Genomic DNA, 24,967 nt, shown 5'->3' on the forward strand with positions numbered 1-24,967 from the left:
TGGGCCTTGAGGGAAGTCGTGTACACACCACTGTGTTTGGACTGGATAACCACCGGGAACCTATCCTATCGCTCATGGAGCTCTGCTCAAAGTTGTGCCGGCCCGGATTGGAGGGCTGACCTGGGGAGAATGGGTACGTGGGTTATCTGTACTGAATCCCTTGGCCCTTCACCTGAAACTATGGCAACCCTGTTAAGTGGCTACGTCCCAACACAGAATGCTTTCGCTGTTAAACAAACAAGTTTTTGAAGCAGAGAACTTGTCAAGAATAAGAAGATGCTCCAGGTTACCAAAGAGGAAGGAAATCTAAAATGAGAGTGGATACATGCACAGATATCACTTATTGATGATGTGGTATAGCAAGAAAATTATAGGACCTTAAGAAGCAAATCTACACCAAAAAAATTAATCAAATGAAATAAAGAAAGACCCGTGGAAAATCTACTGCTGTCCTCCCTGACGTATTACTCTGTGTTCAGTTCAGGCCTCGATGATCTCAGGTCACTTACTCAAAAAGAGAAAAACAGCACCGTGCTGTCCATGGTACAAAACCTGACTATTCTCAGAGTTTCTTTATTCTGTGTGGAACATCTCCTTTGTGTGTGTGTGTGTGTGTGTGTGTGTGTGTGTGTGTGTGCGTGTGCGTGTGTGTATGTGTGTGCATGGGAGGGCGGGGGCATGCACTAGGGCAAGTGAGGGCATGCTGGCGTGTGGGCGTGTCCTGGCTTAGTCACTCAGTCATGTCCGACTCTTTGGAACCCCACGGACTCTAGCCCACCAGGCTCCTCTGTGCATGGAATTCCCCAGGCACGGACACTGCAGTGGGTTGCCATTCCCTTGTCCGGGGGATCTTCCCAACCCAGGGATGGAACCCAGGTCTCCGGCATGGCAGGCAGATGCTTTACCAGCTGAGCCACAAGGGAAGCACGACTGTCTATATCTCAGTTCTCATGGTAGAATTCAGTCAGCGTTTGCGAAGTGAATGGTGAGTGCAGAAAGGATCCTGCATTACCCGGCCGCCCCATCAACCTCTGCTCCCTGAATCGACTGATAGAAGTGAAGATCCAAGCGGGATCAATCCAATGAGAGCTCTATAGACTGATCAGGTGCCCGTTTCTGATTGGCTTCGCAGTGGGCCAGAGGGATGATGGGAATACAAAGTCCTTTTCTGGCTCTGGAGTCACAGCTGGGTTCTCCGCAGTGTCGACGTCTGAGCGCCCTGCAAGCCACAGCAGAGCAGTAAGTGACTAGCCTCCGATGAGGACGTCCTTTCCTTGCTTAAGGTAAGCGAGCTAATGGTGAAGGGTAGCGTGTGCCTCTGGATGGCAAGGAGAGTTTTCAATAAAATCATTTCTTTCCCAAGAACGCATTTCAGGGTCTGATTTGGCCTCTCAAGGTAGTTTTACCTGAATCTCATCACATTTTCATCAGTGATGTAGCTGGAATCATTTTAAATGTCTTTAGGGAGCAGACGTCATTCATGAAACACATCGGTTTGGAATTTGCCTTCTTTGCAGGGTGTTTAAAATGCATATCGAGCACACAGTCGGCATTCGTGTTTGGCTCCTCGGTACGAGTGAGACGCGTGTTCCAAGCGGGCAGAGAGATAGCACTTTGTCCCCCACTGGGCCCTGTCTAGTGTTCCTACGGCTACGAGCCTCACTTGCACCCCCGCTAGCGCAGTGCCCTTGGCCCTGAGTGGCTTGCATGGAAGGGAAGGGAGACCGTGTAAGGTGTGCTCCTGCATTGTCTAAAACGGATCCCTTGATCTCTGGCAGCTTCCACAGGAGTCGTCTTGGAGCAGAGTCAGGATGAGTGCCCCGACCCCACCCAGACTCCTTGACCTGGCGGGAAGGCACTTGCTGAGGGCCGAAGACCTGGACGTTTCTACTCTGGAGAGTCTGCCCACGGAGCTCTTCCCGCCCCTCTTCCTGGAAGCCTTTGACGGATATCGGACTGAGACCCTCAAAGCCATGGTGCAAACCTGGCCCTTTGTCCGCCTGCCTCTGGGGGCCCTGATTGACCTGCCTCATGTGGGGCCCCTACAAGCCGTGCTGGAAGCACTGGATGTTCTGCTTGCCCAGAAGGTTCGATCCAGGTGAGTCGGTCATGGGAACCTGGTCAAATCCTGGCAGTGCCAAGGAAGACGGCTGGGCTGAGAGAACGTAGATGGAACGGGATAGATCAGAGGGTTCTCAAGAGAGCAACGAAGAAGCCTTGGTTGGCTATGAGAAATACCTTCTGGTAGCGGAAGGGTGGCTTAAATGAAGGGGAGCCTTCTAGAATATCCGCTCCCCCCACCCAATCACGCTTACACTTACTAGAGTGGACAGTCAGGCAGGAAAAGAGGGCAAAGGGGGGTGGAGGAAAGTGAGGCAGAGAAGGAAGAGGGCAAGGCAGCTGGTGACCTCAGGAAGATTAAGTTACAGCACAGGTAGGCAGTGTGTTTTCCCAATGGGAGGCTGTGGTTTTGTGTTTTTTTTTTTTTCGGTTTCTGTTTGTTTGTTTGTTTCTGACGGTGTGGATCGTACTACATCATTACCAATCTCCTTCTTCCTTCTTCTCCCAGGAGGTGCAAACTGCGGGTGCTAGATTTACGAAAGACGGGCCAGAACTTCTGGAGCATGTGGTCTGGAGCCAGCAGTTATGGGTGCTCAGGCTCACGGATGGCAGCAGTGGCTGAGCCCAGGTCAATGACGAGGCAGCCCTCGACTCCACTGAAGGTTTTTCTAGACCTGTGCCTGAAGAAAAGGACCCTGGACAACTTCCTCACCTACTTCCTTCGGTGGGTGGAGCAGAGAAAGTCTTCCATCCACCTATGTTGCAAGAAGCTGAAGATCGTCTCCATGCCAATGGACAAGATCGTGACGGTCCTGAGCATGGTGCAGCTGGACTGTATCCAGGAGGTGCAAGTGAGTTGCACCTGGAGTCTGTCCACCCTGGCCACACTCGCCCCTTTCCTGGGTGAGATGAGTAACTTGCAGAGACTCCATCTCTCCCACGTCCACATGTCTGCCTTCAAGAAGCAGGAGCACGATCACGTTGTGCAAATCACCTCCCAGTTCCGGAGGCTGGGCCACCTCCGGGACCTCCATCTGGAGTCTCCTTCCTTCCTTGAAGGCTGCCTGGACCAGATGCTCAGGTGAGTGTGGTAACCTTAAACGCAACATTAGAACGTCCAAAGGACCGTCTCTCACGGTGCTCTGTCCTGGGGTGTGGTGTCCCACAACCCCGCAAGTCAAGGGAGGGGGTGAAGCTGATCGAGTGGGGCCCGTGAGGTGGTAGGGAGTATTATCTGGGGGTGTTGGCCTCCCAGAGTCGGTAATTTCCTCCTAACTCGGAGGCACCTATGTTATCATGGTAAACATAGGGAAGCGAACAGGACGCTGAAGTGGGGAAACGACATCAGATCAGAGCATCCCTGAAGAGAAGCTCTGTGCTCCCCAGGTCGGTGCCCTCAGTGAACCCTGTTGTAAAGGCCCTGTCTGTAAGAGATGGTGTGGTGCTCTACAGTTGGTTCCTGAGGCACGTCTCCCTAGCGCCTGGCCTGGCCAGAGATGTAGGATCTGGGGCTCCACCTGGGGCTGAAGGAAGCCTTACCCGAAACCATTTTTCGATCTCCTTCTCACGCTAATATTCAACAATGCCCACACTTGATGGAGGTGCTCTATGGCTCTCCTCACAGCATGTTCTTGCGATGCCATGATCTTCACTCGTCCTCAGAAGGAAGTGGAGCACGTGGTACTCCGCTCCATAGATGAGGAGAGAGTGTCTTTGAGACACTGTGCAGGGATTCGGTGCCACAGTGAGGCTGAGAGCCCTCAGACTAGAATGAGACGGGGCAAATCGGCATGTTGACCCTCAGTGGATGGTCAGACTCATATCAGTCTTTGTAGCAACCTTTTGTCTATCAGCTGTATGCAACCTGGCACCCGGTTCCCAAGAACTAATTGCTTGGTTTCTCCCCAGGTGCCTGAGGTCCCCCTTGGACAGCCTGTCACTAACCAAGTGCCGGCTTACAGAATCAGACTTGACCCACGTGTCCCAGAGCCCAGACATCAGTCAGCTCAAGAGCCTGGATCTCAGCGGTGTCCCCATGACTGACTTTCGGCCTGAGCTCCTCCAAGTTCTGCTGGAGAAAGTCGCAGCCACCCTCCAGGAAGTGGACTTGGACGCGTGTGGGATCACGGACTCCCAGCTGGAGGCCTTCCTGCCTGCCCTGAGCCGCTGCTCCCAGCTCAGGGCCGTCAGCCTGTGTGGGAACCTCCTGTCCACGGCCGTCATGGAGAAGCTGCTGCGACACACCGCTGTGCTGCCCTGTTTAAGGCAAGAGCGTTATCCCGCCCCGCAGGAGACTTACAGACCTCGGGGTGTTCTCCTGGAAGCGAGACTTGCCCGGCTTCGGGCTCAGCTGTTGGAGATTCTCAGAGACTTGGGACGTCCCAGGATCATCTGGATAAGCCTCAGCCCCTGTCCTCGCTGTGGGGAGGATGTATGCCATCACATGGAGCCCATTGTATACAGCTGTCCTGCCCCTGCCTAGGGGGTGGCCTGTATCAGAAGCTTTCTTCTGTGCACCTTGCAACTGAAATCTAGAACTGGGGGACATCATGAAGGCAACACAGACCCAGGGTTTCGGACATCTGTTCAACGCGAATGGGAAAAGGAACCGTGTTAGTAGGGTGGCAGAGGGCCGTGGCGGTGGCGCAAGATGGCAGGGGGGAATTATAGAGTCTGGGAGGGGATGGGACATTCATGTACACGTGTTTTTAGCATCTGATATGAACCCGCGTGGGTCCACGTGGGAGACCCACGTGTTAGAGTTACTCCCGGGGAGAAAGTTGTCAAGAAATTGTTGGGAAATCGCGTGTGACACCCCTCATTTGTGGAATCCGAAAGGAAATGACCCCAATGAACTTACTTGCAGAAACGGAAGGACTCACGACTTAGAATATGAACTCCTGGTTTGTGTGTGTGTGTGGGGTGGGCGGGGGGAGGAGCGGGGCGTGGGTGTGTGGGAGGGATGGTTGGGCCTTGAGGGAAGTCGTGTACACACCACTGTGTTTGGACTGGATAACCACCGGGAACCTATCCTATCGCTCATGGAGCTCTGCTCAAAGTTGTGCCGGCCCGGATTGGAGGGCTGACCTGGGGAGAATGGGTACGTGGGTTATCTGTACTGAATCCCTTGGCCCTTCACCTGAAACTATGGCAACCCTGTTAAGTGGCTACGTCCCAACACAGAATGCTTTCGCTGTTAAACAAACAAGTTTTTGAAGCAGAGAACTTGTCAAGAATAAGAAGATGCTCCAGGTTACCAAAGAGGAAGGAAATCTAAAATGAGAGTGGATACATGCACAGATATCACTTATTGATGATGTGGTATAGCAAGAAAATTATAGGACCTTAAGAAGCAAATCTACACCAAAAAAATTAATCAAATGAAATAAAGAAAGACCCGTGGAAAATCTACTGCTGTCCTCCCTGACGTATTACTCTGTGTTCAGTTCAGGCCTCGATGATCTCAGGTCACTTACTCAAAAAGAGAAAAACAGCACCGTGCTGTCCATGGTACAAAACCTGACTATTCTCAGAGTTTCTTTATTCTGTGTGGAACATCTCCTTTGTGTGTGTGTGTGTGTGTGTGTGTGTGTGTGTGTGTGTGCGTGTGCGTGTGTGTATGTGTGTGCATGGGAGGGCGGGGGCATGCACTAGGGCAAGTGAGGGCATGCTGGCGTGTGGGCGTGTCCTGGCTTAGTCACTCAGTCATGTCCGACTCTTTGGAACCCCACGGACTCTAGCCCACCAGGCTCCTCTGTGCATGGAATTCCCCAGGCACGGACACTGCAGTGGGTTGCCATTCCCTTGTCCGGGGGATCTTCCCAACCCAGGGATGGAACCCAGGTCTCCGGCATGGCAGGCAGATGCTTTACCAGCTGAGCCACAAGGGAAGCACGACTGTCTATATCTCAGTTCTCATGGTAGAATTCAGTCAGCGTTTGCGAAGTGAATGGTGAGTGCAGAAAGGATCCTGCATTACCCGGCCGCCCCATCAACCTCTGCTCCCTGAATCGACTGATAGAAGTGAAGATCCAAGCGGGATCAATCCAATGAGAGCTCTATAGACTGATCAGGTGCCCGTTTCTGATTGGCTTCGCAGTGGGCCAGAGGGATGATGGGAATACAAAGTCCTTTTCTGGCTCTGGAGTCACAGCTGGGTTCTCCGCAGTGTCGACGTCTGAGCGCCCTGCAAGCCACAGCAGAGCAGTAAGTGACTAGCCTCCGATGAGGACGTCCTTTCCTTGCTTAAGGTAAGCGAGCTAATGGTGAAGGGTAGCGTGTGCCTCTGGATGGCAAGGAGAGTTTTCAATAAAATCATTTCTTTCCCAAGAACGCATTTCAGGGTCTGATTTGGCCTCTCAAGGTAGTTTTACCTGAATCTCATCACATTTTCATCAGTGATGTAGCTGGAATCATTTTAAATGTCTTTAGGGAGCAGACGTCATTCATGAAACACATCGGTTTGGAATTTGCCTTCTTTGCAGGGTGTTTAAAATGCATATCGAGCACACAGTCGGCATTCGTGTTTGGCTCCTCGGTACGAGTGAGACGCGTGTTCCAAGCGGGCAGAGAGATAGCACTTTGTCCCCCACTGGGCCCTGTCTAGTGTTCCTACGGCTACGAGCCTCACTTGCACCCCCGCTAGCGCAGTGCCCTTGGCCCTGAGTGGCTTGCATGGAAGGGAAGGGAGACCGTGTAAGGTGTGCTCCTGCATTGTCTAAAACGGATCCCTTGATCTCTGGCAGCTTCCACAGGAGTCGTCTTGGAGCAGAGTCAGGATGAGTGCCCCGACCCCACCCAGACTCCTTGACCTGGCGGGAAGGCACTTGCTGAGGGCCGAAGACCTGGACGTTTCTACTCTGGAGAGTCTGCCCACGGAGCTCTTCCCGCCCCTCTTCCTGGAAGCCTTTGACGGATATCGGACTGAGACCCTCAAAGCCATGGTGCAAACCTGGCCCTTTGTCCGCCTGCCTCTGGGGGCCCTGATTGACCTGCCTCATGTGGGGCCCCTACAAGCCGTGCTGGAAGCACTGGATGTTCTGCTTGCCCAGAAGGTTCGATCCAGGTGAGTCGGTCATGGGAACCTGGTCAAATCCTGGCAGTGCCAAGGAAGACGGCTGGGCTGAGAGAACGTAGATGGAACGGGATAGATCAGAGGGTTCTCAAGAGAGCAACGAAGAAGCCTTGGTTGGCTATGAGAAATACCTTCTGGTAGCGGAAGGGTGGCTTAAATGAAGGGGAGCCTTCTAGAATATCCGCTCCCCCCACCCAATCACGCTTACACTTACTAGAGTGGACAGTCAGGCAGGAAAAGAGGGCAAAGGGGGGTGGAGGAAAGTGAGGCAGAGAAGGAAGAGGGCAAGGCAGCTGGTGACCTCAGGAAGATTAAGTTACAGCACAGGTAGGCAGTGTGTTTTCCCAATGGGAGGCTGTGGTTTTGTGTTTTTTTTTTTTTCGGTTTCTGTTTGTTTGTTTGTTTCTGACGGTGTGGATCGTACTACATCATTACCAATCTCCTTCTTCCTTCTTCTCCCAGGAGGTGCAAACTGCGGGTGCTAGATTTACGAAAGACGGGCCAGAACTTCTGGAGCATGTGGTCTGGAGCCAGCAGTTATGGGTGCTCAGGCTCACGGATGGCAGCAGTGGCTGAGCCCAGGTCAATGACGAGGCAGCCCTCGACTCCACTGAAGGTTTTTCTAGACCTGTGCCTGAAGAAAAGGACCCTGGACAACTTCCTCACCTACTTCCTTCGGTGGGTGGAGCAGAGAAAGTCTTCCATCCACCTATGTTGCAAGAAGCTGAAGATCGTCTCCATGCCAATGGACAAGATCGTGACGGTCCTGAGCATGGTGCAGCTGGACTGTATCCAGGAGGTGCAAGTGAGTTGCACCTGGAGTCTGTCCACCCTGGCCACACTCGCCCCTTTCCTGGGTGAGATGAGTAACTTGCAGAGACTCCATCTCTCCCACGTCCACGTGTCTGCCTTCAAGAAGCAGGAGCACGATCACGTTGTGCAAATCACCTCCCAGTTCCGGAGGCTGGGCCACCTCCGGGACCTCCATCTGGAGTCTCCTTCCTTCCTTGAAGGCTGCCTGGACCAGATGCTCAGGTGAGTGTGGTAACCTTAAACGCAACATTAGAACGTCCAAAGGACCGTCTCTCACGGTGCTCTGTCCTGGGGTGTGGTGTCCCACAACCCCGCAAGTCAAGGGAGGGGGTGAAGCTGATCGAGTGGGGCCCGTGAGGTGGTAGGGAGTATTATCTGGGGGTGTTGGCCTCCCAGAGTCGGTAATTTCCTCCTAACTCGGAGGCACCTATGTTATCATGGTAAACATAGGGAAGCGAACAGGACGCTGAAGTGGGGAAACGACATCAGATCAGAGCATCCCTGAAGAGAAGCTCTGTGCTCCCCAGGTCGGTGCCCTCAGTGAACCCTGTTGTAAAGGCCCTGTCTGTAAGAGATGGTGTGGTGCTCTACAGTTGGTTCCTGAGGCACGTCTCCCTAGCGCCTGGCCTGGCCAGAGATGTAGGATCTGGGGCTCCACCTGGGGCTGAAGGAAGCCTTACCCGAAACCATCTTTCGATCTCCTTCTCACGCTAATATTCAACAATGCCCACACTTGATGGAGGTGCTCTATGGCTCTCCTCACAGCATGTTCTTGCGATGCCATGATCTTCACTCGTCCTCAGAAGGAAGTGGAGCACGTGGTACTCCGCTCCATAGATGAGGAGAGAGTGTCTTTGAGACACTGTGCAGGGATTCGGTGCCACAGTGAGGCTGAGAGCCCTCAGACTAGAATGAGACGGGGCAAATCGGCATGTTGACCCTCAGTGGATGGTCAGACTCATATCAGTCTTTGTAGCAACCTTTTGTCTATCAGCTGTATGCAACCTGGCACCCGGTTCCCAAGAACTAATTGCTTGGTTTCTCCCCAGGTGCCTGAGGTCCCCCTTGGACAGCCTGTCACTAACCAAGTGCCGGCTTACAGAATCAGACTTGACCCACGTGTCCCAGAGCCCAGACATCAGTCAGCTCAAGAGCCTGGATCTCAGCGGTGTCCCCATGACTGACTTTCGGCCTGAGCTCCTCCAAGTTCTGCTGGAGAAAGTCGCAGCCACCCTCCAGGAAGTGGACTTGGACGCGTGTGGGATCACGGACTCCCAGCTGGAGGCCTTCCTGCCTGCCCTGAGCCGCTGCTCCCAGCTCAGGGCCGTCAGCCTGTGTGGGAACCTCCTGTCCACGGCCGTCATGGAGAAGCTGCTGCGACACACCGCTGTGCTGCCCTGTTTAAGGCAAGAGCGTTATCCCGCCCCGCAGGAGACTTACAGACCTCGGGGTGTTCTCCTGGAAGCGAGACTTGCCCGGCTTCGGGCTCAGCTGTTGGAGATTCTCAGAGACTTGGGACGTCCCAGGATCATCTGGATAAGCCTCAGCCCCTGTCCTCGCTGTGGGGAGGATGTATGCCATCACATGGAGCCCATTGTATACAGCTGTCCTGCCCCTGCCTAGGGGGTGGCCTGTATCAGAAGCTTTCTTCTGTGCACCTTGCAACTGAAATCTAGAACTGGGGGACATCATGAAGGCAACACAGACCCAGGGTTTCGGACATCTGTTCAACGCGAATGGGAAAAGGAACCGTGTTAGTAGGGTGGCAGAGGGCCGTGGCGGTGGCGCAAGATGGCAGGGGGGAATTATAGAGTCTGGGAGGGGATGGGACATTCATGTACACGTGTTTTTAGCATCTGATATGAACCCGCGTGGGTCCACGTGGGAGACCCACGTGTTAGAGTTACTCCCGGGGAGAAAGTTGTCAAGAAATTGTTGGGAAATCGCGTGTGACACCCCTCATTTGTGGAATCCGAAAGGAAATGACCCCAATGAACTTACTTGCAGAAACGGAAGGACTCACGACTTAGAATATGAACTCCTGGTTTGTGTGTGTGTGTGGGGTGGGCGGGGGGAGGAGCGGGGCGTGGGTGTGTGGGAGGGATGGTTGGGCCTTGAGGGAAGTCGTGTACACACCACTGTGTTTGGACTGGATAACCACCGGGAACCTATCCTATCGCTCATGGAGCTCTGCTCAAAGTTGTGCCGGCCCGGATTGGAGGGCTGATCTGGGGAGAATGGGTACGTGGGTTATCTGTACTGAATCCCTTGGCCCTTCACCTGAAACTATGGCAACCCTGTTAAGTGGCTACGTCCCAACACAGAATGCTTTCGCTGTTAAACAAACAAGTTTTTGAAGCAGAGAACTTGTCAAGAATAAGAAGATGCTCCAGGTTACCAAAGAGGAAGGAAATCTAAAATGAGAGTGGATACATGCACAGATATCACTTATTGATGATGTGGTATAGCAAGAAAATTATAGGACCTTAAGAAGCAAATCTACACCAAAAAAATTAATCAAATGAAATAAAGAAAGACCCGTGGAAAATCTACTGCTGTCCTCCCTGACGTATTACTCTGTGTTCAGTTCAGGCCTCGATGATCTCAGGTCACTTACTCAAAAAGAGAAAAACAGCACCGTGCTGTCCATGGTACAAAACCTGACTATTCTCAGAGTTTCTTTATTCTGTGTGGAACATCTCCTTTGTGTGTGTGTGTGTGTGTGTGTGTGTGTGTGTGTGCGTGTGCGTGTGTGTGTGCATGGGAGGGCGGGGGCATGCACTAGGGCAAGTGAGGGCATGCTGGCGTGTGGGCGTGTCCTGGCTTAGTCACTCAGTCATGTCCGACTCTTTGGAACCCCACGGACTCTAGCCCACCAGGCTCCTCTGTGCATGGAATTCCCCAGGCACGGACACTGCAGTGGGTTGCCATTCCCTTGTCCGGGGGATCTTCCCAACCCAGGGATGGAACCCAGGTCTCCGGCATGGCAGGCAGATGCTTTACCAGCTGAGCCACAAGGGAAGCACGACTGTCTATATCTCAGTTCTCATGGTAGAATTCAGTCAGCGTTTGCGAAGTGAATGGTGAGTGCAGAAAGGATCCTGCATTACCCGGCCGCCCCATCAACCTCTGCTCCCTGAATCGACTGATAGAAGTGAAGATCCAAGCGGGATCAATCCAATGAGAGCTCTATAGACTGATCAGGTGCCCGTTTCTGATTGGCTTCGCAGTGGGCCAGAGGGATGATGGGAATACAAAGTCCTTTTCTGGCTCTGGAGTCACAGCTGGGTTCTCCGCAGTGTCGACGTCTGAGCGCCCTGCAAGCCACAGCAGAGCAGTAAGTGACTAGCCTCCGATGAGGACGTCCTTTCCTTGCTTAAGGTAAGCGAGCTAATGGTGAAGGGTAGCGTGTGCCTCTGGATGGCAAGGAGAGTTTTCAATAAAATCATTTCTTTCCCAAGAACGCATTTCAGGGTCTGATTTGGCCTCTCAAGGTAGTTTTACCTGAATCTCATCACATTTTCATCAGTGATGTAGCTGGAATCATTTTAAATGTCTTTAGGGAGCAGACGTCATTCATGAAACACATCGGTTTGGAATTTGCCTTCTTTGCAGGGTGTTTAAAATGCATATCGAGCACACAGTCGGCATTCGTGTTTGGCTCCTCGGTACGAGTGAGACGCGTGTTCCAAGCGGGCAGAGAGATAGCACTTTGTCCCCCACTGGGCCCTGTCTAGTGTTCCTACGGCTACGAGCCTCACTTGCACCCCCGCTAGCGCAGTGCCCTTGGCCCTGAGTGGCTTGCATGGAAGGGAAGGGAGACCGTGTAAGGTGTGCTCCTGCATTGTCTAAAACGGATCCCTTGATCTCTGGCAGCTTCCACAGGAGTCGTCTTGGAGCAGAGTCAGGATGAGTGCCCCGACCCCACCCAGACTCCTTGACCTGGCGGGAAGGCACTTGCTGAGGGCCGAAGACCTGGACGTTTCTACTCTGGAGAGTCTGCCCACGGAGCTCTTCCCGCCCCTCTTCCTGGAAGCCTTTGACGGATATCGGACTGAGACCCTCAAAGCCATGGTGCAAACCTGGCCCTTTGTCCGCCTGCCTCTGGGGGCCCTGATTGACCTGCCTCATGTGGGGCCCCTACAAGCCGTGCTGGAAGCACTGGATGTTCTGCTTGCCCAGAAGGTTCGATCCAGGTGAGTCGGTCATGGGAACCTGGTCAAATCCTGGCAGTGCCAAGGAAGACGGCTGGGCTGAGAGAACGTAGATGGAACGGGATAGATCAGAGGGTTCTCAAGAGAGCAACGAAGAAGCCTTGGTTGGCTATGAGAAATACCTTCTGGTAGCGGAAGGGTGGCTTAAATGAAGGGGAGCCTTCTAGAATATCCGCTCCCCCCACCCAATCACGCTTGGACTTACTAGAGTGGACAATCAGGCAGGAAAAGAGGGCAAAGGGGGGTGGAGGAAAGTGAGGCAGAGAAGGAAGAGGGCAAGGCAGCTGGTGACCTCAGGAAGATTAAGTTACAGCACAGGTAGGCAGTGTGTTTTCCCAATGGGAGGCTGTGGTTTTGTGTTTTTTTTTTTTCGGTTTCTGTTTGTTTGTTTGTTTCTGACGGTGTGGATCGTACTACATCATTACCAATCTCCTTCTTCCTTCTTCTCCCAGGAGGTGCAAACTGCGGGTGCTAGATTTACGAAAGACGGGCCAGAACTTCTGGAGCATGTGGTCTGGAGCCAGCAGTTATGGGTGCTCAGGCTCACGGATGGCAGCAGTGGCTGAGCCCAGGTCAATGACGAGGCAGCCCTCGACTCCACTGAAGGTTTTTCTAGACCTGTGCCTGAAGAAAAGGACCCTGGACAACTTCCTCACCTACTTCCTTCGGTGGGTGGAGCAGAGAAAGTCTTCCATCCACCTATGTTGCAAGAAGCTGAAGATCGTCTCCATGCCAATGGACAAGATCGTGACGGTCCTGAGCATGGTGCAGCTGGACTGTATCCAGGAGGTGCAAGTGAGTTGCACCTGGAGTCTGTCCACCCTGGCCACACTCGCCCCTTTCCTGGGTGAGATGAGTAACTTGCAGAGACTCCATCTCTCCCACGTCCACGTGTCTGCCTTCAAGAAGCAGGAGCACGATCACGTTGTGCAAATCACCTCCCAGTTCCGGAGGCTGGGCCACCTCCGGGACCTCCATCTGGAGTCTCCTTCCTTCCTTGAAGGCTGCCTGGACCAGATGCTCAGGTGAGTGTGGTAACCTTAAACGCAACATTAGAACGTCCAAAGGACCGTCTCTCACGGTGCTCTGTCCTGGGGTGTGGTGTCCCACAACCCCGCAAGTCAAGGGAGGGGGTGAAGCTGATCGAGTGGGGCCCGTGAGGTGGTAGGGAGTATTATCTGGGGGTGTTGGCCTCCCAGAGTCGGTAATTTCCTCCTAACTCGGAGGCACCTATGTTATCATGGTAAACATAGGGAAGCGAACAGGACGCTGAAGTGGGGAAACGACATCAGATCAGAGCATCCCTGAAGAGAAGCTCTGTGCTCCCCAGGTCGGTGCCCTCAGTGAACCCTGTTGTAAAGGCCCTGTCTGTAAGAGATGGTGTGGTGCTCTACAGTTGGTTCCTGAGGCACGTCTCCCTAGCGCCTGGCCTGGCCAGAGATGTAGGATCTGGGGCTCCACCTGGGGCTGAAGGAAGCCTTACCCGAAACCATTTTTCGATCTCCTTCTCACGCTAATATTCAACAATGTCCACACTTGATGGAGGTGCTCTATGGCTCTCCTCACAGCATGTTCTTGCGATGCCATGATCTTCACTCGTCCTCAGAAGGAAGTGGAGCACGTGGTACTCCGCTCCATAGATGAGGAGAGAGTGTCTTTGAGACACTGTGCAGGGATTCGGTGCCACAGTGAGGCTGAGAGCCCTCAGACTAGAATGAGACGGGGCAAATCGGCATGTTGACCCTCAGTGGATGGTCAGACTCATATCAGTCTTTGTAGCAACCTTTTGTCTATCAGCTGTATGCAACCTGGCACCCGGTTCCCAAGAACTAATTGCTTGGTTTCTCCCCAGGTGCCTGAGGTCCCCCTTGGACAGCCTGTCACTAACCAAGTGCCGGCTTACAGAATCAGACTTGACCCACGTGTCCCAGAGCCCAGACATCAGTCAGCTCAAGAGCCTGGATCTCAGCGGTGTCCCCATGACTGACTTTCGGCCTGAGCTCCTCCAAGTTCTGCTGGAGAAAGTCGCAGCCACCCTCCAGGAAGTGGACTTGGACGCGTGTGGGATCACGGACTCCCAGCTGGAGGCCTTCCTGCCTGCCCTGAGCCGCTGCTCCCAGCTCAGGGCCGTCAGCCTGTGTGGGAACCTCCTGTCCACGGCCGTCATGGAGAAGCTGCTGCGACACACCGCTGTGCTGCCCTGTTTAAGGCAAGAGCGTTATCCCGCCCCTCAGGAGACTTACAGACCTCGGGGTGTTCTCCTGGAAGCGAGACTTGCCCGGCTTCGGGCTCAGCTGTTGGAGATTCTCAGAGACTTGGGACGTCCCAGGATCATCTGGATAAGCCTCAGCCCCTGTCCTCGCTGTGGGGAGGATGTATGCCATCACATGGAGCCCATTGTATACAGCTGTCCTGCCCCTGCCTAGGGGGTGGCCTGTATCAGAAGCTTTCTTCTGTGCACCTTGCAACTGAAATCTAGAACTGGGGGACATCATGAAGGCAACACAGACCCAGGGTTTCGGACATCTGTTCAACGCGAATGGGAAAAGGAACCGTGTTAGTAGGGTGGCAGAGGGCCGTGGCGGTGGCGCAAGATGGCAGGGGGGAATTATAGAGTCTGGGAGGGGATGGGACATTCATGTACACGTGTTTTTAGCATCTGATATGAACCCGCGTGGGTCCACGTGGGAGACCCACGTGTTAGAGTTACTCCCGGGGAGAAAGTTGTCAAGAAATTGTTGGGAAATCGCGTGTGACACCCCTCATTTGTGGAATCCGAAAGGAAATGACCCCAATGAACTTACTTGCAGAAACGGAAGGACTCACGACTTAGAATATGAACTCCTGGTTTGTGTGTGTGTGTGGGGTGGGCGGGGGGAGGAGCGGGGCGTGGGTGTGTGGGAGGGATGGTTGGGCCTTGAGGGAAGTCGTGTACACACCACTGTGTTTGGACTGGATAACCACCGGGAACCTATCCTATCGCTCATGGAGCTCTGCTCAAAGTTGTGCCGGCCCGGATTGGAGGGCTGACCTGGGGAGAATGGGTACGTGGGTTATCTGTACTGAATCCCTTGGCCCTTCACCTGAAACTATGGCAACCCTGTTAAGTGGCTACGTCCCAACACAGAATGCTTTCGCTGTTAAACAAACAAGTTTTTGAAGCAGAGAACTTGTCAAGAATAAGAAGATGCTCCAGGTTACCAAAGAGGAAGGAAATCTAAAATGAGAGTGGATACATGCACAGATATCACTTATTGATGATGTGGTATAGCAAGAAAATTATAGGACCTTAAGAAGCAAATCTACACCAAAAAAATTAATCAAATGAAATAAAGAAAGACCCGTGGAAAATCTACTGCTGTCCTCCCTGACGTATTACTCTGTGTTCAGTTCAGGCCTCGATGATCTCAGGTCACTTACTCAAAAAGAGAAAAACAGCACTGTGCTGTCCATGGTACAAAACCTGACTATTCTCAGAGTTTCTTTATTCTGTGTGGAACATCTCCTTTGTGTGTGTGTGTGTGTGTGTGTGTGTGTGTGTGTGTGTGTATGTGTGTGCATGGGAGGGCGGGGGCATGCACTAGGGCAAGTGAGGGCATGCTGGCGTGTGGGCGTGTCCTGGCTTAGTCACTCAGTCATGTCCGACTCTTTGGAACCCCACGGACTCTAGCCCACCAGGCTCCTCTGTGCATGGAATTCCCCAGGCACGGACACTGCAGTGGGTTGCCATTCCCTTGTCCGGGGGATCTTCCCAACCCAGGGATGGAACCCAGGTCTCCGGCATGGCAGGCAGATGCTTTACCAGCTGAGCCACAAGGGAAGCACGACTGTCTATATCTCAGTTCTCATGGTAGAATTCAGTCAGCGTTTGCGAAGTGAATGGTGAGTGCAGAAAGGATCCTGCATTACCCGGCCGCCCCATCAACCTCTGCTCCCTGAATCGACTGATAGAAGTGAAGATCCAAGCGGGATCAATCCAATGAGAGCTCTATAGACTGATCAGGTGCCCGTTTCTGATTGGCTTCGCAGTGGGCCAGAGGGATGATGGGAATACAAAGTCCTTTTCTGGCTCTGGAGTCACAGCTGGGTTCTCCGCAGTGTCGACGTCTGAGCGCCCTGCAAGCCACAGCAGAGCAGTAAGTGACTAGCCTCCGATGAGGACGTCCTTTCCTTGCTTAAGGTAAGCGAGCTAATGGTGAAGGGTAGCGTGTGCCTCTGGATGGCAAGGAGAGTTTTCAATAAAATCATTTCTTTCCCAAGAACGCATTTCAGGGTCTGATTTGGCCTCTCAAGGTAGTTTTACCTGAATCTCATCACATTTTCATCAGTGATGTAGCTGGAATCATTTTAAATGTCTTTAGGGAGCAGACGTCATTCATGAAACACATCGGTTTGGAATTTGCCTTCTTTGCAGGGTGTTTAAAATGCATATCGAGCACACAGTCGGCATTCGTGTTTGGCTCCTCGGTACGAGTGAGACGCGTGTTCCAAGCGGGCAGAGAGATAGCACTTTGTCCCCCACTGGGCCCTGTCTAGTGTTCCTACGGCTACGAGCCTCACTTGCACCCCCGCTAGCGCAGTGCCCTTGGCCCTGAGTGGCTTGCATGGAAGGGAAGGGAGACCGTGTAAGGTGTGCTCCTGCATTGTCTAAAACGGATCCCTTGATCTCTGGCAGCTTCCACAGGAGTCGTCTTGGAGCAGAGTCAGGATGAGTGCCCCGACCCCACCCAGACTCCTTGACCTGGCGGGAAGGCACTTGCTGAGGGCCGAAGACCTGGACGTTTCTACTCTGGAGAGTCTGCCCACGGAGCTCTTCCCGCCCCTCTTCCTGGAAGCCTTTGACGGATATCGGACTGAGACCCTCAAAGCCATGGTGCAAACCTGGCCCTTTGTCCGCCTGCCTCTGGGGTCCCTGATTGACCTGCCTCATGTGGGGCCCCTACAAGCCGTGCTGGAAGCACTGGATGTTCTGCTTGCCCAGAAGGTTCGATCCAGGTGAGTCGGTCATGGGAACCTGGTCAAATCCTGGCAGTGCCAAGGAAGACGGCTGGGCTGAGAGAACGTAGATGGAACGGGATAGATCAGAGGGTTCTCAAGAGAGCAACGAAGAAGCCTTGGTTGGCTATGAGAAATACCTTCTGGTAGCGGAAGGGTGGCTTAAATGAAGGGGAGCCTTCTAGAATATCCGCTCCCCCCACCCAATCACGCTTGGACTTACTAGAGTGGACAATCAGGCAGGAAAAGAGGGCAAAGGGGGGTGGAGGAAAGTGAGGCAGAGAAGGAAGAGGGCAAGGCAGCTGGTGACCTCAGGAAGATTAAGTTACAGCACAGGTAGGCAGTGTGTTTTCCCAATGGGAGGCTGTGGTTTTGTGTTTTTTTTTTTCGGTTTCTGTTTGTTTGTTTGTTTCTGACGGTGTGGATCGTACTACATCATTACCAATCTCCTTCTTCCTTCTTCTCCCAGGAGGTGCAAACTGCGGGTGCTAGATTTACGAAAGACGGGCCAGAACTTCTGGAGCATGTGGTCTGGAGCCAGCAGTTATGGGTGCTCAGGCTCACGGATGGCAGCAGTGGCTGAGCCCAGGTCAATGACGAGGCAGCCCTCGACTCCACTGAAGGTTTTTCTAGACCTGTGCCTGAAGAAAAGGACCCTGGACAACTTCCTCACCTACTTCCTTCGGTGGGTGGAGCAGAGAAAGTCTTCCATCCACCTATGTTGCAAGAAGCTGAAGATCGTCTCCATGCCAATGGACAAGATCGTGACGGTCCTGAGCATGGTGCCGCTGGACTGTATCCAGGAGGTGCAAGTGAGTTGCACCTGGAGTCTGTCCACCCTGGCCACACTCGCCCCTTTCCTGGGTGAGATGAGTAACTTGCAGAGACTCCATCTCTCCCACGTCCACGTGTCTGCCTTCAAGAAGCAGGAGCACGATCACGTTGTGCAAATCACCTCCCAGTTCCGGAGGCTGGGCCACCTCCGGGACCTCCATCTGGAGTCTCCTTCCTTCCTTGAAGGCTGCCTGGACCAGATGCTCAGGTGAGTGTGGTAACCTTAAACGCAACATTAGAACGTCCAAAGGACCGTCTCTCACGGTGCTCTGTCCTGGGGTGTGGTGTCCCACAACCCCGCAAGTCAAGGGAGGGGGTGAAGCTGATCGAGTGGGGCCCGTGAGGTGGTAGGGAGTATTATCTGGGGGTGTTGGCCTCCCAGAGTCGGTAATTTCCTCCTAACTCGGAGGCACCTATGTTATCATGGTAAACATAGGGAAGCGAACAGGACGCTGAAGTGGGGAAACGACATCAGATCAGAGCATCCCTGAAGAGAAGCTCTGTGCTCCCCAGGTCGGTGCCCTCAGTGAACCCTGTTGTAAAGGCCCTGTCTGTAAGAGATGGTGTGGTGCTCTACAGTTGGTTCCTGAGGCACGTCTCCCTAGCGCCTGGCCTGGCCAGAGATGTAGGATCTGGGGCTCCACCTGGGGCTGAAGGAAGCCTTACCCGAAACCATTTTTCGATCTCCTTCTCACGCTAATATTCAACAATGTCCACACTTGATGGAGGTGCTCTATGGCTCTCCTCACAGCATGTTCTTGCGATGCCATGATCTTCACTCGTCCTCAGAAGGAAGTGGAGCACGTGGTACTCCGCTCCATAGATGAGGAGAGAGTGTCTTTGAGACACTGTGCAGGGATTCGGTGCCACAGTGAGGCTGAGAGCCCTCAGACTAGAATGAGACGGGGCAAATCGGCATGTTGACCCTCAGTGGATGGTCAGACTCATATCAGTCTTTGTAGCAACCTTTTGTCTATCAGCTGTATGCAACCTGGCACCCGGTTCCCAAGAACTAATTGCTTGGTTTCTCCCCAGGTGCCTGAGGTCCCCCTTGGACAGCCTGTCACTAACCAAGTGCCGGCTTACAGAATCAGACTTGACCCACGTGTCCCAGAGCCCAGACATCAGTCAGCTCAAGAGCCTGGATCTCAGCGGTGTCCCCATGACTGACTTTCGGCCTGAGCTCCTCCAAGTTCTGCTGGAGAAAGTCGCAGCCACCCTCCAGGAAGTGGACTTGGACGCGTGTGGGATCACGGACTCCCAGCTGGAGGCCTTCCTGCCTGCCCTGAGCCGCTGCTCCCAGCTCAGGGCCGTCAGCCTGTGTGGGAACCTCCTGTCCACGGCCGTCATGGAGAAGCTGCTGCGACACACCGCTGTGCTGCCCTGTTTAAGGCAAGAGCGTTATCCCGCCCCGCAGGAGACTTACAGACCTCGGGGTGTTCTCCTGGAAGCGAGACTTGCCCGGCTTCGGGCTCAGCTGTTGGAGATTCTCAGAGACTTGGGACGTCCCAGGATCATCTGGATAAGCCTCAGCCCCTGTCCTCGCTGTGGGGAGGATGTATGCCATCACATGGAGCCCATTGTATACAGCTGTCCTGCCCCTGCCTAGGGGGTGGCCTGTATCAGAAGCTTTCTTCTGTGCACCTTGCAACTGAAATCTAGAACTGGGGGACATCATGAAGGCAACACAGACCCAGGGTTTCGGACATCTGTTCAACGCGAATGGGAAAAGGAACCGTGTTAGTAGGGTGGCAGAGGGCCGTGGCGGTGGCGCAAGATGGCAGGGGGGAATTATAGAGTCTGGGAGGGGATGGGACATTCATGTACACGTGTTTTTAGCATCTGATATGAACCCGCGTGGGTCCACGTGGGAGACCCACGTGTTAGAGTTACTCCCGGGGAGAAAGTTGTCAAGAAATTGTTGGGAAATCGCGTGTGACACCCCTCATTTGTGGAATCCGAAAGGAAATGACCCCAATGAACTTACTTGCAGAAACGGAAGGACTCACGACTTAGAATATGAACTCCTGGTTTGTGTGTGTGTGTGGGGTGGGTGGGGGGAGGAGCGGGGCGTGGGTGTGTGGGAGGGATGGTTGGGCCTTGAGGGAAGTCGTGTACACACCACTGTGTTTGGACTGGATAACCACCGGGAACCTATCCTATCGCTCATGGAGCTCTGCTCAAAGTTGTGCCGGCCCGGATTGGAGGGCTGACCTGGGGAGAATGGGTACGTGGGTTATCTGTACTGAATCCCTTGGCCCTTCACCTGAAACTATGGCAACCCTGTTAAGTGGCTACGTCCCAACACAGAATGCTTTCGCTGTTAAACAAACAAGTTTTTGAAGCAGAGAACTTGTCAAGAATAAGAAGATGCTCCAGGTTACCAAAGAGGAAGGAAATCTAAAATGAGAGTGGATACATGCACAGATATCACTTATTGATGATGTGGTATAGCAAGAAAATTATAGGACCTTAAGAAGCAAATCTACACCAAAAAAATTAATCAAATGAAATAAAGAAAGACCCGTGGAAAATCTACTGCTGTCCTCCCTGACGTATTACTCTGTGTTCAGTTCAGGCCTCGATGATCTCAGGTCACTTACTCAAAAAGAGAAAAACAGCACCGTGCTGTCCATGGTACAAAACCTGACTATTCTCAGAGTTTCTTTATTCTGTGTGGAACATCTCCTTTGTGTGTGTGTGTGTGTGTGTGTGTGTGTGTGTGTGTGTGCGTGTGCGTGTGTGTGTGCATGGGAGGGCGGGGGCATGCACTAGGGCAAGTGAGGGCATGCTGGCGTGTGGGCGTGTCCTGGCTTAGTCACTCAGTCATGTCCGACTCTTTGGAACCCCACGGACTCTAGCCCACCAGGCTCCTCTGTGCATGGAATTCCCCAGGCACGGACACTGCAGTGGGTTGCCATTCCCTTGTCCGGGGGATCTTCCCAACCCAGGGATGGAACCCAGGTCTCCGGCATGGCAGGCAGATGCTTTACCAGCTGAGCCACAAGGGAAGCACGACTGTCTATATCTCAGTTCTCATGGTAGAATTCAGTCAGCGTTTGCGAAGTGAATGGTGAGTGCAGAAAGGATCCTGCATTACCCGGCCGCCCCATCAACCTCTGCTCCCTGAATCGACTGATAGAAGTGAAGATCCAAGCGGGATCAATCCAATGAGAGCTCTATAGACTGATCAGGTGCCCGTTTCTGATTGGCTTCGCAGTGGGCCAGAGGGATGATGGGAATACAAAGTCCTTTTCTGGCTCTGGAGTCACAGCTGGGTTCTCCGCAGTGTCGACGTCTGAGCGCCCTGCAAGCCACAGCAGAGCAGTAAGTGACTAGCCTCCGATGAGGACGTCCTTTCCTTGCTTAAGGTAAGCGAGCTAATGGTGAAGGGTAGCGTGTGCCTCTGGATGGCAAGGAGAGTTTTCAATAAAATCATTTCTTTCCCAAGAACGCATTTCAGGGTCTGATTTGGCCTCTCAAGGTAGTTTTACCTGAATCTCATCACATTTTCATCAGTGATGTAGCTGGAATCATTTTAAATGTCTTTAGGGAGCAGACGTCATTCATGAAACACATCGGTTTGGAATTTGCCTTCTTTGCAGGGTGTTTAAAATGCATATCGAGCACACAGTCGGCATTCGTGTTTGGCTCCTCGGTACGAGTGAGACGCGTGTTCCAAGCGGGCAGAGAGATAGCACTTTGTCCCCCACTGGGCCCTGTCTAGTGTTCCTACGGCTACGAGCCTCACTTGCACCCCCGCTAGCGCAGTGCCCTTGGCCCTGAGTGGCTTGCATGGAAGGGAAGGGAGACCGTGTAAGGTGTGCTCCTGCATTGTCTAAAACGGATCCCTTGATCTCTGGCAGCTTCCACAGGAGTCGTCTTGGAGCAGAGTCAGGATGAGTGCCCCGACCCCACCCAGACTCCTTGACCTGGCGGGAAGGCACTTGCTGAGGGCCGAAGACCTGGACGTTTCTACTCTGGAGAGTCTGCCCACGGAGCTCTTCCCGCCCCTCTTCCTGGAAGCCTTTGACGGATATCGGACTGAGACCCTCAAAGCCATGGTGCAAACCTGGCCCTTTGTCCGCCTGCCTCTGGGGGCCCTGATTGACCTGCCTCATGTGGGGCCCCTACAAGCCGTGCTGGAAGCACTGGATGTTCTGCTTGCCCAGAAGGTTCGATCCAGGTGAGTCGGTCATGGGAACCTGGTCAAATCCTGGCAGTGCCAAGGAAGACGGCTGGGCTGAGAGAACGTAGATGGAACGGGATAGATCAGAGGGTTCTCAAGAGAGCAACGAAGAAGCCTTGGTTGGCTATGAGAAATACCTTCTGGTAGCGGAAGGGTGGCTTAAATGAAGGGGAGCCTTCTAGAATATCCGCTCCCCCCACCCAATCACGCTTACACTTACTAGAGTGGACAGTCAGGCAGGAAAAGAGGGCAAAGGGGGGTGGAGGAAAGTGAGGCAGAGAAGGAAGAGGGCAAGGCAGCTGGTGACCTCAGGAAGATTAAGTTACAGCACAGGTAGGCAGTGTGTTTTCCCAATGGGAGGCTGTGGTTTTGTGTTTTTTTTTTTTTCGGTTTCTGTTTGTTTGTTTGTTTCTGACGGTGTGGATCGTACTACATCATTACCAATCTCCTTCTTCCTTCTTCTCCCAGGAGGTGCAAACTGCGGGTGCTAGATTTACGAAAGACGGGCCAGAACTTCTGGAGCATGTGGTCTGGAGCCAGCAGTTATGGGTGCTCAGGCTCACGGATGGCAGCAGTGGCTGAGCCCAGGTCAATGACGAGGCAGCCCTCGACTCCACTGAAGGTTTTTCTAGACCTGTGCCTGAAGAAAAGGACCCTGGACAACTTCCTCACCTACTTCCTTCGGTGGGTGGAGCAGAGAAAGTCTTCCATCCACCTATGTTGCAAGAAGCTGAAGATCGTCTCCATGCCAATGGACAAGATCGTGACGGTCCTGAGCATGGTGCAGCTGGACTGTATCCAGGAGGTGCAAGTGAGTTGCACCTGGAGTCTGTCCACCCTGGCCACACTCGCCCCTTTCCTGGGTGAGATGAGTAACTTGCAGAGACTCCATCTCTCCCACGTCCACGTGTCTGCCTTCAAGAAGCAGGAGCACGATCACGTTGTGCAAATCACCTCCCAGTTCCGGAGGCTGGGCCACCTCCGGGACCTCCATCTGGAGTCTCCTTCCTTCCTTGAAGGCTGCCTGGACCAGATGCTCAGGTGAGTGTGGTAACCTTAAACGCAACATTAGAACGTCCAAAGGACCGTCTCTCACGGTGCTCTGTCCTGGGGTGTGGTGTCCCACAACCCCGCAAGTCAAGGGAGGGGGTGAAGCTGATCGAGTGGGGCCCGTGAGGTGGTAGGGAGTATTATCTGGGGGTGTTGGCCTCCCAGAGTCGGTAATTTCCTCCTAACTCGGAGGCACCTATGTTATCATGGTAAACATAGGGAAGCGAACAGGACGCTGAAGTGGGGAAACGACATCAGATCAGAGCATCCCTGAAGAGAAGCTCTGTGCTCCCCAGGTCGGTGCCCTCAGTGAACCCTGTTGTAAAGGCCCTGTCTGTAAGAGATGGTGTGGTGCTCTACAGTTGGTTCCTGAGGCACGTCTCCCTAGCGCCTGGCCTGGCCAGAGATGTAGGATCTGGGGCTCCACCTGGGGCTGAAGGAAGCCTTACCCGAAACCATTTTTCGATCTCCTTCTCACGCTAATATTCAACAATGTCCACACTTGATGGAGGTGCTCTATGGCTCTCCTCACAGCATGTTCTTGCGATGCCATGATCTTCACTCGTCCTCAGAAGGAAGTGGAGCACGTGGTACTCCGCTCCATAGATGAGGAGAGAGTGTCTTTGAGACACTGTGCAGGGATTCGGTGCCACAGTGAGGCTGAGAGCCCTCAGACTAGAATGAGACGGGGCAAATCGGCATGTTGACCCTCAGTGGATGGTCAGACTCATATCAGTCTTTGTAGCAACCTTTTGTCTATCAGCTGTATGCAACCTGGCACCCGGTTCCCAAGAACTAATTGCTTGGTTTCTCCCCAGGTGCCTGAGGTCCCCCTTGGACAGCCTGTCACTAACCAAGTGCCGGCTTACAGAATCAGACTTGACCCACGTGTCCCAGAGCCCAGACATCAGTCAGCTCAAGAGCCTGGATCTCAGCGGTGTCCCCATGACTGACTTTCGGCCTGAGCTCCTCCAAGTTCTGCTGGAGAAAGTCGCAGCCACCCTCCAGGAAGTGGACTTGGACGCGTGTGGGATCACGGACTCCCAGCTGGAGGCCTTCCTGCCTGCCCTGAGCCGCTGCTCCCAGCTCAGGGCCGTCAGCCTGTGTGGGAACCTCCTGTCCACGGCCGTCATGGAGAAGCTGCTGCGACACACCGCTGTGCTGCCCTGTTTAAGGCAAGAGCGTTATCCCGCCCCGCAGGAGACTTACAGACCTCGGGGTGTTCTCCTGGAAGCGAGACTTGCCCGGCTTCGGGCTCAGCTGTTGGAGATTCTCAGAGACTTGGGACGTCCCAGGATCATCTGGATAAGCCTCAGCCCCTGTCCTCGCTGTGGGGAGGATGTATGCCATCACATGGAGCCCATTGTATACAGCTGTCCTGCCCCTGCCTAGGGGGTGGCCTGTATCAGAAGCTTTCTTCTGTGCACCTTGCAACTGAAATCTAGAACTGGGGGACATCATGAAGGCAACACAGACCCAGGGTTTCGGACATCTGTTCAACGCGAATGGGAAAAGGAACCGTGTTAGTAGGGTGGCAGAGGGCCGTGGCGGTGGCGCAAGATGGCAGGGGGGAATTATAGAGTCTGGGAGGGGATGGGACATTCATGTACACGTGTTTTTAGCATCTGATATGAACCCGCGTGGGTCCACGTGGGAGACCCACGTGTTAGAGTTACTCCCGGGGAGAAAGTTGTCAAGAAATTGTTGGGAAATCGCGTGTGACACCCCTCATTTGTG

General features: G+C 53.5%; 5 protein-coding genes across 5 annotated transcripts; all 5 read left to right on the top strand.

Annotated features, from left to right (window-relative positions):
• The first annotated feature begins 1,757 nt into the window (after positions 1-1,757).
• Positions 1,758-4,683, top strand: LOC147356391 (PRAME family member 15-like). The gene is made up of 3 exons (XM_086342454.1): positions 1,758-2,098; positions 2,570-3,142; positions 3,970-4,683. The coding sequence occupies exons 1-3, from the start codon at positions 1,812-1,814 to the stop codon at positions 4,541-4,543; spliced, it is 1,434 nt and encodes a 477-aa protein (XP_086198580.1). The 5' UTR covers positions 1,758-1,811; the 3' UTR covers positions 4,544-4,683.
• Positions 4,684-6,785: 2,102 nt separating this feature from the next.
• Positions 6,786-9,711, top strand: LOC147356392 (PRAME family member 15-like). The gene is made up of 3 exons (XM_086342457.1): positions 6,786-7,126; positions 7,598-8,170; positions 8,998-9,711. Exons 1-3 carry the CDS (start codon positions 6,840-6,842, stop codon positions 9,569-9,571), a joined length of 1,434 nt encoding a protein of 477 aa, XP_086198583.1. The 5' UTR covers positions 6,786-6,839; the 3' UTR covers positions 9,572-9,711.
• Positions 9,712-11,803: 2,092 nt separating this feature from the next.
• Positions 11,804-14,728, top strand: LOC147356393 (PRAME family member 15-like). Its single transcript, XM_086342460.1, has 3 exons — positions 11,804-12,144; positions 12,615-13,187; positions 14,015-14,728. The coding sequence occupies exons 1-3, from the start codon at positions 11,858-11,860 to the stop codon at positions 14,586-14,588; spliced, it is 1,434 nt and encodes a 477-aa protein (XP_086198586.1). The 5' UTR covers positions 11,804-11,857; the 3' UTR covers positions 14,589-14,728.
• Positions 14,729-16,816: 2,088 nt separating this feature from the next.
• On the top strand, positions 16,817-19,740 carry LOC147356394 (PRAME family member 15-like). Its single transcript, XM_086342461.1, has 3 exons — positions 16,817-17,157; positions 17,627-18,199; positions 19,027-19,740. The coding sequence occupies exons 1-3, from the start codon at positions 16,871-16,873 to the stop codon at positions 19,598-19,600; spliced, it is 1,434 nt and encodes a 477-aa protein (XP_086198587.1). The 5' UTR covers positions 16,817-16,870; the 3' UTR covers positions 19,601-19,740.
• Positions 19,741-21,836: 2,096 nt separating this feature from the next.
• On the top strand, positions 21,837-24,762 carry LOC147356395 (PRAME family member 15-like). The gene is made up of 3 exons (XM_086342464.1): positions 21,837-22,177; positions 22,649-23,221; positions 24,049-24,762. Exons 1-3 carry the CDS (start codon positions 21,891-21,893, stop codon positions 24,620-24,622), a joined length of 1,434 nt encoding a protein of 477 aa, XP_086198590.1. The 5' UTR covers positions 21,837-21,890; the 3' UTR covers positions 24,623-24,762.
• The last annotated feature ends 205 nt before the right edge of the window (positions 24,763-24,967 follow it).

Source organism: Bos grunniens, chromosome 16 (assembly GCF_055505025.1).
Source record: "Bos grunniens cultivar Pamir isolate PY7600 chromosome 16, Bosgru_T2T1.0, whole genome shotgun sequence".
Classification (NCBI taxonomy): Eukaryota; Metazoa; Chordata; class Mammalia; order Artiodactyla; family Bovidae; genus Bos; species Bos grunniens.